Source organism: Morone saxatilis, unplaced genomic scaffold (assembly GCF_004916995.1).
Source record: "Morone saxatilis isolate NCDOM2014 unplaced genomic scaffold, NCSU_SB_2.0 Contig18, whole genome shotgun sequence".
In the NCBI taxonomy this organism is placed as follows: Eukaryota; Metazoa; Chordata; class Actinopteri; family Moronidae; genus Morone; species Morone saxatilis.
In genome coordinates this window covers 21,545,806-21,556,976 of record NW_023339740.1, presented here as the reverse complement: position 1 = coordinate 21,556,976, position 11,171 = coordinate 21,545,806, and the positions used below count along the sequence as shown (strand labels likewise).

The window sequence follows — 11,171 nt, the reverse complement described above, 5'->3', positions numbered from 1 at the left end:
TACTACTACTACTTTATATGTTCTAGAAAACAAGGCTTTGCCTGCAAGTCCTCGGCCAACATAATCCCCAATGTTTTTAGTACATCCACTTGAGGCAAGTTTAAGGCATTAAACCAACAGTATCCCCTTCTGTTAGTACGATACGGTGGATGAGTGCCCAGAGAGAACTGAGGCGAAGGCTGCTGAGCATGCACACTCACCACTACGAGTTCATATGCTCTTATCACCAATGCCAGACAATTTAAGCTGCTCTGTACTACAAGTATTAGAGATACAAAGTGGTTAGGTTTGTGTGTTTGTAGATGATACTTCATCTGCTAGTGGTTTTGGTGTTCTGTATGCATGTTCTTTACGTGTAGAGGCACCAGACCTGAATTTAGGCATGGAGAGATTAGCCGCTGCTGCACCAGATGGGAACAGCACCTCTTCCAGCTGATGTTTTGATGCCAAGTCCACCGCGCGATGCTGCATCTTCAAGGGGTACCGGTTGATAGTGAACTCCACGTTAAACTTCATATTGCTGATAAACATCTGCAGCAACCTGAAACAGGGACGGAGAGTGAGAGGGAGGAGTGAGTCAGGTTCTTTATTTGACACCTGCGAGGTTTCAAGCAGACAAGTATCCTTAGTCCAGCTCTTACCTCTTCGAGAAGCCCAGCTTCACGCTATCCAGCTCTACTCTGTGAACATATCCAGTGTACACAGTGATTGGCTGGACCTTGTCCTCAGACTTGGAAACCCTCAGACAATCTCCTCGCAGTACAGATGGCCGATTCTCAGCAACACCAGGAACCTGTAGGAGAATATAAATGTTGGCCCCCTTTCTGTGATGCGTTTTTAGTTCTTTCCCAACAAAAATCACTGAGCTTACAGTCGATCAGCAACATGTACATTGAGTATATATAAAACAGTAGATGGGCATCGTGAGGATTCCTTACTCTGAGTGTGAGCAGTTTTTTGTTTCTTTGGTCTTGAGTCATGGTTTGGTCGTGGAGGTCATACTTCCTGATGTCCACCTCCATCTGAATCTCTTCCAGGTGCAGCAGGAGGTGAAATCGATGAGAGTATGTCTTCATCTTTAAGGCAGAGTTGAGGAGACCCCTGGACATACAGTACACACACAAACATTGAGACGATGAGGGAGTTAAGGCACGGTTAGCTGTGAATAATTAGGTAATTCTCTCACTTCACTGATGGGAGATTCTGCCTGGCAGTTGAGGAGAGGTACTCAGTGTCCTCCATCCTTTGTTTAGCCAGTTCCTTGAGGTAATCAGGGTACTTGTATTCTCCCAATCTCACTGCCATCTTTTGAGGCTGGACGACAGAACTGCAGAGAACAAAACACAAACACATCATGACGGTAATCATGAAAACACAATTTCAGGAACCACTCTGGGTCTATTTGTTGATCACTTTCAATTACAACAGAAGAAACTTGATTCAACCAGCTCCCAAATCAAATATTTGTACTGAAATCTGTAATAATGGATTTCCTGCTGCTGAGGAAAAAAATCTGTCCTCATTCTATTTGGAGATAGTAAGACACTTTGTGCAGCATTTGTTAATTTGGAACATTAAGAACAGTTTTTCTGTTCTGTAAACACTGAGCGTGTCCTCTAAGGACAATCCCAAAAAGAACAATGGAAAACACCTTGACCTGAAACTGGAAACTCCCAGAGCCAGCATCCGTTTCTGTCGAAGTTAGGTAACATGTTGATATTAAGTAAAATTGATAACTAGCCAACCGCTGATGACAAATGACCAACTGCTGATGGGAAATGACACCAATGAGAGGTATAAGACTAGAAGCCTTGATAGAGGTTTAGTGGTTCTGTGGTTGTTCTGATTGTACTTGGTTTTCTGAAGAGTTCTTGGAACTGTATTGTATCGACTTGAATAAATCTCGCAAAGGCTGTCCACGAACTTCTGTCTCCATGCACTTTTCCAACACATTCACGTTAAACTATTATTTTTTCCCCCATTAATTTACCATCAAACTCCTATAATATTGTCAGGCTTACATTAGACAGTTAAAAACTATAGAAATCAACACAGCAGCATCTGAGACATAGTCTTTTATATTCCATATCTACCTTTCCCACAACTTGATCACCGACAGTTCGGCTGGAAATTCTGGTTTGTTATACTAGTAGCAACTAATGTAGCCTTGAGCCGCTAGCCTCAAGCAGAGATAAGGAGCAGGCTACAGAGGTCTGGAAATCTCACTTACTCCACATTCCCAGACTTTATTTATTTTAAAGTCGTAGTCTTCAGTCCCTATCGACGCTGCACTTTTTAGACTTTATATAACTTTTTTCATATATGCTGCCGTATTCCCCATATGTAAAATCTGTTCCTCTATAATAACCAGGTACAAAAGTGCATTTCTACTGTGAGTCTTCGACTGGTTTGCAATCGTTGTTTACCTCTCAGGAGGTACTCCCTCCACTATCACGGTGTCAACACGCTTGTATGTGACCACCTGAAATGGTTTGTAAGGAGACACGGGCCCCAGCTCCGCAGCCAGCGGGGTCCTGGTCAACGCCTCCATCTCCCGCACAATGCAAAAAGGCAAAGATTCTGGCACGTCCGGGCAGAACTCAAAGTACATTGTGGCAGGGAAATATCCATAGTGGTTCAGCACGTACCGAACCACAACTTCATAGCGTTCCCCTGTGAAAAGAAAGAAGAAGGTGGAAGATGGAGCTGTGAGCATTAATCACCTCTCCGGAGTGTGGGTTTCTTTTTTTAAATAGAGAGGAGAAGTTAACTCACCAGGACAGAGGAACAGTGGATTGGCTCTGGTCACTCTCCTCTGATCCTCCAGAGTGAAACAGCGCATCTTGTGCAAGGCAGTGTAGTAGGTGAAGTGCACACAGTTTGTCCCGTTGTTTAAGATTTGGAACTTGAGGATGAACGGCTCCCGAAGAAGGTCCACAGTGAACTGAACCTTTCCCCCACTCGCCACGGGGTCCGACGTGATCTCAATGCCCTCCTTGTCAGCTGTCAGCTTTTTCCTATGAGAGAGAGGTACCATCAGTAAACTGCAGAGTGAACAGCTGTAAGGCTCGTAACCAGCAGGGGTAAAGTGGTGATGGTTGGGCAGTCGATGTCCAGAGTACCATGTACCTGTAACTCTCCCATGCCATCACTCCCATCCTCCCTCTCTCTAACTTCTGTCTAACATCAAATTTAATGGATATTGACCTGCAGCGACTGGTAGCAACAGACCTTTTTCACCGAAGACATTTTGCAGGAAAAAGAAAAGGATGAACTACTAACATCCACAATGGCTTTTTTCCCTTAAATGTCCCAGGAAGCCTCTCCGGTGAGCCAGCAACAAGCTCTTGAACTGAAAGGTCTCACTTCCCATCCTCTAAAGAGTATACTACCAGAGAGTTTCATCTCTGGCTTTAATACCATCTGGTATAAAAATACCAGCTCAGATAGCAAGACCCTACGGTGGAGGACAGCAGAGAGCCTCATTAGTGTTTCGTCCCCTCCATAAAGGATATTTATCGTTTTTAAGTAAAATTGCCAAACATACGATGTTTCCAGCTTCTCAACTGTAAGAATTTTCTGCCTTTTCTTGTTTTGCAAGTAAATTGATTATCTTTAGACTACTGGTCGGGCAAAACAGGACATTAGAAGACGACAGTGGTCTTAAGAACACTGCAATGGGCATTTTTCACTGTTTTACCAAACTTTATGTCCCAACCAATTGATGGATAATTGAGAAAATAATCAGCAGATTAATCAATAATGAAAGTAATCACTGGTTGCAGTACTCATCTGACCCACTGGATAGGTCGCCAGTGTATCACAAGGCTGACACATACAGACAGATCACTCTTATGTTCACTCCTACGGGCAGTTTAGCCTCTATGTCTTTGGCATCTGAGGAAACCCACATGGGGAGAACATGCATGGAAAATCACACAAAAATGGACTCTTAATGTGAAACATATTACAGACCAAACTTACCTGTTCAGCTTTAACTTGCGAAGGATTTCAGTAGCCAGCTTTTTCTTGGGGGTCAGCACAGGGTTCACGGGGGTCGAGGGGACGGAGGAGGGTGCAGATGTCTTCTGAGGGCTAGAGCTGGGACTGTCCTCCTGCTCAGGGGCCCGGGGCCTCCTCCACTGGTCACAGTACACTCGAACCTGCAGCAGGGATTAAAAATAACATAAAACTTCCTCATTTTATTTCTGTGGGATATGGGATATATATAAATGCAGCACAAGACTAAACATGTACAGTCTTGTTCCCCATTTAAAAAAACAAACAAAGACATCTTACCTGAGGTTTGACATTTATGAAGATGTTCCCCTGTCTAATGTGAACTTTTTTGAATTTCACAAGGGCGTAAAGAACACTGGAAAATTTGGGGTCTTTTATTCCCTCTCTGTGGACATAAACATACACAGAGTGAGTCGTGTAACACACAGCACAGTCTAACAACGCTATGCGACACACGCTTTTTTTCTGAAGCCTACCTGCCCCTAAATTCACAGTTGTAGATGCGACGAAGTTCATTCTTGCTGGTGTTGGATATTCTGTCTCCCAGAAATTCAATGAAGTCCAGTCCGGATTCAAGACAGACTATAAGCGACATGTCGGCGTGTCACAGGCCGCTGCTTCTGCCTATCGACTGACTCCAATGAGGAAGTTCATCGGCAGACCAACTCATCAACCCTCAATTTCCTGAAGTATTAGTAGCTGGAACTGTGAACGCGCTCTGACAGTATGGGGATGTTTACGCGTTCCGTGTTTTGCGGGACTTTTTGCGCGTATTCGCCAAGCGTGGACGTTTTAACTTTTTACGCTGGCCATCGATTTCTCATTCATTTTTAGCTTCAAAATGTCGATTAAATGATATATAAGTGTACTATATAGCGCAGTTTGGCGCACACTTGTAGCTGATGGACGCTCCCTAACGGTCTCATTAAGGAAGCGTCTGCAACTGTTTGACAGCTGAGGAGCGAAAACAGCTTTCTATACCGGAGTAAATACATTGTCCACACCATTTAGTGTACAACTTAGTGTCTTTATATACTTTTAAAGTTTATCCGACGTTTGAATTGCCCTACGGGTCTTATATGACACACAAGCATCGTCTCTGTGTGTTTTGTTGACACTCCCTAAACCGCAGTTATTACATAATCACCAGCTGAGCAGGTTCAGAGCAGTGGGTGCTGTCAGGTTTTCATATACATTATAATATATAATACACATAGCTGCATTAAAGCATGGATTATATGTACGGGGACTCGCAAGCTTGGAAATCTAATACCAAAGGACAAATAATGTGTAATCGATTCATATTTAGTAGCCCCGTTGTTGTTGGTCGGGGTTTGTTTTTTCAAAATTAGGGCTTCAAACAACTCATTTTCATTATTTTATCATCTGCAGATCATTCTCTCAATGAATCTAATCTCTATGAACTTCAAAATGTTGTCCAAAAATACCCTGCACAACTTCTTTTGTCCAACTGTCCAAATCACTAAAAATATTCCTTTCGCTTTGGTGTAAAACAAGACTCCTTGTGACTTGTGACTCCTCACACTGGAAAGGCTGGAATCATCGAATATTTGGTGTTTTTGCTTCAAAATTGTCTTTGATCAAAATAATTGCTGGTTGATTTTCTGTGAGTTGACAGTGATTAAGTGACTGAACATTTCAGGTGTTCACAGCATTCCTCATTTACATGGTCATGGTCATGAAACATGACATTTGTAGCCAAGACAGATGTAATATACCAACATAGCATACACAGTGTTGAATGGCACATTGTTTATGCTTTATTATAAAGCATAAAATTTGGTCTGCATGACTTGGCTTCATTTACATATATTGATAATGCCACAAATGTTACACTTTTGCTTAATATATTCATGCAGCCAGGACTTTTTTATTAACTGATTTGATGATTAATAGTTTTATTATAAATTCACAAATTTTACATTTTATTCACCTAAAATTTTAATTATATATTCTGAAGATTGTATCTCACTATTATGCTCCGGTGTTAAGTATCTAATTCTAGTGCAGAATATTAAATCCTTCAATTTCATTTAATTTTGTTTTTAGCCTAAAAGAAAAATAATCTGAGAGTTCAAAATTCTCCTCCTCCAATGAACAATCAAAGAAACCCAGAAGAAAATATCTGGAGCTCAGACACACAAATGATTAGCATTGCTTGAAGATAATATTTTTATTTCATGAATAATAAATGTACTTACAGTTTGTATAAAAAATATAGCAAAAGCTAAAGGCAAAGAGCTGGCAGGAGGACAACAATACTTTATCAGTCCAGGGGGGTAAAGAGGGATTTTCACCGAAAACGTCTCTACAACCGAGAGAAGAGACACAACTAAATTTAAAAAGGGGGGCATTCAGTGAATGGTAAAGAAAAAGGTATGCTTTGGCATGTCCGCTGGCTACAACCCTGCGTCCAGAGGGATGCATAAATAAAAACAGATGGGCTCTTCAGGCTCAAAATATAAAACGGTATAATTTGGCGTTGTCATGTGTCTTCCCGGCCAACATATCGAATTGCATACAGTATTTGCCCTCTGTTAATAAAAAACTATAGAGGTATTGGAAGCTCTTAAAGAATTTCAGTTATGTTTTAAAGAGAGAAATTAGTTGCTACACAGAAGTTGAGGGGTTTTAGGAGAATGTGTGTCCATTCGAAGCACTGTGGGATCCGAAAACTGTGTGTTGAACATGTGTGATTGTGAGAATTCAAATAGCACATAATGACCCAAACTTTCACAGTGTCACCAAAGGCATTATTTGTTAACAAATAATATGCGTTTGCGAATGAGCGACGGGTACACCACTCAATGTTATTTTAAAATGAAGGCATCCCCTCGTAGTGCATAATGGAAGCTGTCATTCTCTGGAAAAAAAATAAAAATAATAACCCCAAACCAATGTCTCTTTTAGAAGGACATACAGTACGGTATGTTGCGTCACACATGTTTGCGCGAGCATTGGCTTCTCTTCAATTTGTTTATCGTAACTCCTCTAAGCGTTCTGCATCTCCTTGCCAATCTTGTAGCTGAGGATCTTGTTCCAGTCAATCTTGGTACGGGTGACTGGGAGTTGTCTGCGTAAGGCTTTGAATGTGGTGTCCGACATGGTCTGATAGTTCTCACTGATGGCCACCTGAAAAGACAAGATAAGCACATCAGTCATGCTTTCTAGATATAATCGACAGCTGTGGTAACTGGACATTTTCTGAAGAAAAACAATGTGTAAGAAGAGGAAGTTGAGTTTTGCCATTATAAATTCTGCTTATTAGATTCTATATAAATTCCCTTACTGATTCCTGATCAATTTTCTGTCATCATCTTAAATGGATGAAATGAGAGAATTTGTTTTTATTAAGGTTTAACAGATGAAGGTTGGGCCCTTGTGTGTATCAAATACATTCCTGGAATTTAAGCCCATGTTGCATAGAAAGATGTTTCAGCAAATTGCTGGAATTTAAAATAATAATTATATATGCATTACAGCTAGCACTAAAAAAGCGCTTTGGACCGTTTCTTCTTCAGTCACGAGTCCTTCTTGTTGCAGGTTTCCAGCAGCACAGATGCCTGAGTTTGATGTCATTGTTTTATAATGTGCAACTGATAAAAGATACGATCTTTATGGATCAGACTATTTGGAACTGGTTATAGATTCCCATCCCTACATGATGGGCTTAAAATCTGAAGGTAACAATGACTCAAATAGATTTCTTTATGTTTTATTTTTATTCTTTTTTATTTATTTATTTATTTGGGGAATTTGTATGGTGTTGTTTGAAAATGTTTATGGCTTAATATACAGCTCAATAATAAAAACTTTTCATTCACTTATGGGGGAAACTCTTCTTATTCTTAAATCACACATACCTGGTATTCATTCTCTGCATCCTCAATAATTTTCACAAGGTCCTTTGCAGTCTGGCTCTCGTTCTGCCAAAACACATAGTTGTGGGTTAATTTAACAAATCAAACACACATCATAAACATAAACATACATCAGATATGAAATACTCCAATAAGTCCATTCAGTTATTTCCAAGTTACTTAACGCCACTTAGCTTTGTCTGAAAAAACAACCACAGACTATAGTTAAACAAGAATCTTCAGCTTTCCAGAGTTTAAACTAGAAAAACTATTAATAAGTTAAAATACTTACAGACACAATCAGTGCTTCCTGTACATCTTTATGGCTGACCAGCTGCACATTTCCATCCTCATAATAATGAACCTTGGATAAACAGAGCAAATAAAGACAACAGTGAAACAAAACCAACTTCAGAGCCGACCTCATACAACACCTGTTAATTACTCAACATACCTGTATTTTCATGACCCCGACCACTTGTGCTGTAGATTGCGAGACACTGAACTTCCATTCAGACCGGTAGCGACCGTTCCTGGAAACAGAAAGTGCAGAAGAGGAAACCTGAGAACCGATTCCAAACACTCCTAACACAATAACACCTCATTGCCTCTACGCTGAGCCAACATAATTGCCAGAGTGAATTTGATTAGGAAGTTTAAAATTGGATCATTGTCCTCCGTAAATTTACCAGAAGTTTTTAGGCTCAAATTGATGACCCTCGATACAAGCAATAATGGTCTTCTGGCCATCGATTGTTTTCCCATAAACCTGAAGCAGATAAAGAAGGGTGAGGATGATGGACCATGTGCAGTGTTGAACATGGCGGCTACGGTGCAGATGGGGCGAGGGATCTTACGGTGCAAACTCCACTGGGGTAGTGCTCCTTGACGTAGGCTCTCAGGGCAGAATCACAGGCGTCTCTCCATGACCTGAGGGCTGCCTCGCCATCATGGGGCCGGGGGTCGCTGGCTTCCTTTTTGAGGTGGTCAAACTTGAAGGAGATCTTGTTGTGAGGGTCAAAGAAGCGGCCATTACCCAGGTCTCCGTGCTCCGTTATCAGGACCTAAAGGGGAAACAGACAGACAAACGTGCTGCTACTATAGCTGTTTACTCAGGTATTGTCTTATGAACATAGAAGAATAATTAATAATAATAAATGTTAGAAGGTTGGAAGGTAGGAATGAGAAAAGTACATGACTGAACAAGGTTACCTGATCGTCATATCCCTGAATTTTGGCGAGGGTGAACTGGTCCATGTTGTACTGGGCAAAGCCACTGTATCAAAAAAATAACAGAAACAAGTTGCATGTACATCCAGAACGTCATTATATTACAAGTTAAAAAAAAAAAAACTAATGAGACTCACTGAGCTGCCCCCTCTCTGAGAAGGTTATCATTGTTGAGGAGTATCCGCACATCTGAGAAGAAGAATTAACATAAGAAAAGCATTGACAACTTGTTTCAGACCGTTTAAAATGCAGATAGTCCTGAAGGTGTCAATCACAAATGAGACTCACCGTTGAAGACTTCATTGAACTCTCCAGGAGGAGCGTGCATCACAAAATTAGCTGCAATGCGGACCTAGAAACAAATACAACAACATGTCACCAAATGTAAAACAGTGTGTAACTTGGGGGGGTTTAGTTCCCTCCCTGCGTAAAAGGAACTGGTAGAGACAAATAACAACAGTCTCCTTAGCAACCAAATCTGCTGCATGTTTTGTTTTTGTGTGTTAAATCTTTCGGGATACAGCAGCTGATGTCTACGATAAGTGAAAACCCTGCAAATAGCCACTAGAGCGACGCAGAAAGCAGCTTTCTAGCTTTCTTGGCTGCAGACTCGTTAGCTCCATTTAAACCGCTCCTTAGATGGCAGGCGGGGTATGTCGCCCACGGGCTTTTCTTAGCAGCCAGAATGCAAGTGTAAGCATGTGGTGTCAAAGCCCCAGAGTGAAGGAGTTGCGGCAGGTACTAGTGCTCTCATAAGGTAACACTCAGTAAGGGCTGTTAAGTATTGGCGAGCTTCACACAATCAGGCAGCACATAGTAAGTAAGGGGGAAGTTAACGGCCGATAGAGAAGTAGCAGTAACCCTTTGTTCTCTTTTCATCCCTCATTTATGACCTTCACAGGTTCAACCCGCCCTGCATCCTAATCGCACAGCCACATTACAGTGCAGTGTGCCAGTGATGCCGTCTGTCAGGCAGACAGGGTTATTGAGCCTCCAGGCTGCAGCTGGCAGTGACCTACAAATGGGCTGTCCAGCTGAAAGGGCAGAACAATGAGTAACCCAGTTTAACTGTGCTCCTGATAGTCTCTCCATTCACAGCCCAGAAAGCGCTCCAAGACTCAGACTGACTCTCCATAACGCACTTCAACAATCTAACCCTATATCTGATAAAGACAGCACTGTCAGGAATAAATATCCAACTCTAACTTTAAATGTAGGCTTTGAGTTCTTTCATTCTTTCGTCTTGTTTATACGGATTTATTTGTTTGTTTTCCCTGTAGTAGTGCTGGAGGTGTAAGCTCCTGGCCACATCGTCAGCTTCAGGAATGCAAAGCATTACTTTACAACATGTAGCAGCATGAGGAAGGGGCCAGCAACAGCAGCCCCTGCAAGCCTCGATAACACTGCAGGGAAGACTGCATCTGTCCCATGAATGGAGTCCAAAAGTTACAGGTTTTAAATGACTTATGAGTGATAAACCTCCACTTATGGTGTATTGAAGACCAATGCAGGCAGCTGGGTTAGGTGAAGTTACAGCAAACTGGGTGTGGGTGGTGTTATGTTGCCGATAAACTGTCATTATCCTCAGTGTGAATGCAGGAAGTAGCTCGACTTCCTTCCATTAGATTTACTTCTCATGCTCAATCAGACATAATGCTCAACCGTGCTCATGTGTATTTTATTTAAACATTAAGAGGGTCGGGCTCACACAGGCTATCTAACTCACATTATGTGTTAGTACACAGGCACAAAACATGCAAGGCACAGCTCTGAACTGTCAAATACAGCACTGCCCTGGCTTGGCTTGGCTTGGCTTGGCTTGGCACCAAATACGGTCCGCTTAGCTCTTCGTGCTACATGCTAAGGGTTTCACTGTCATCTTCCAGGACAAAGGTTAAGGGTAATAAAATAATTAGAGTATAAATTAATAAAGTAATACCTTCTCTTCATCGCTCAGCTCTTCGAAGTCTGCCATCTTGGCTCAGTGAAGTGTTAACAAAGCAACTGTCGATGTTGCCAGGTATGTGTGTGTGTGTGTGT

The 11,171-nt window shown here is 41.7% G+C and overlaps 2 protein-coding genes across 3 annotated transcripts in view; both read right to left on the bottom strand.

Annotated features, from left to right (window-relative positions):
• mov10a (Mov10 RISC complex RNA helicase a) overlaps positions 1-4,928 on the bottom strand; it is an 11,440-nt gene extending 6,512 nt beyond the window's left edge. The window contains exons 1-9 of one of the 2 annotated variants that reach the window (XM_035661313.1): positions 4,497-4,928; positions 4,300-4,405; positions 3,985-4,163; positions 2,776-3,017; positions 2,427-2,673; positions 1,187-1,327; positions 939-1,101; positions 642-793; positions 371-541 (exon numbers count right to left, since the gene is read on the bottom strand). In XM_035661313.1, the coding sequence (XP_035517206.1) occupies positions 371-541; positions 642-793; positions 939-1,101; positions 1,187-1,327; positions 2,427-2,673; positions 2,776-3,017; positions 3,985-4,163; positions 4,300-4,405; positions 4,497-4,615 (1,520 nt within the window). In that variant the 5' untranslated portion in view covers positions 4,616-4,928. The remainder of the gene's footprint in view (positions 1-370; positions 542-641; positions 794-938; positions 1,102-1,186; positions 1,328-2,426; positions 2,674-2,775; positions 3,018-3,984; positions 4,164-4,299; positions 4,406-4,496) is intronic. The other variant, XM_035661312.1, reaches the window with a different exon arrangement.
• Positions 4,929-6,186: 1,258 nt separating this feature from the next.
• Positions 6,187-11,171, bottom strand: LOC118328433 (F-actin-capping protein subunit alpha-1). Its single transcript, XM_035662176.1, has 10 exons — positions 11,071-11,171; positions 9,420-9,483; positions 9,269-9,320; positions 9,114-9,177; positions 8,759-8,965; positions 8,591-8,670; positions 8,356-8,434; positions 8,194-8,265; positions 7,905-7,967; positions 6,187-7,173 (listed from the first exon to the last, which is right to left on the bottom strand). Exons 1-10 carry the CDS (start codon positions 11,104-11,106, stop codon positions 7,033-7,035), a joined length of 858 nt encoding a protein of 285 aa, XP_035518069.1. The 5' UTR covers positions 11,107-11,171; the 3' UTR covers positions 6,187-7,032.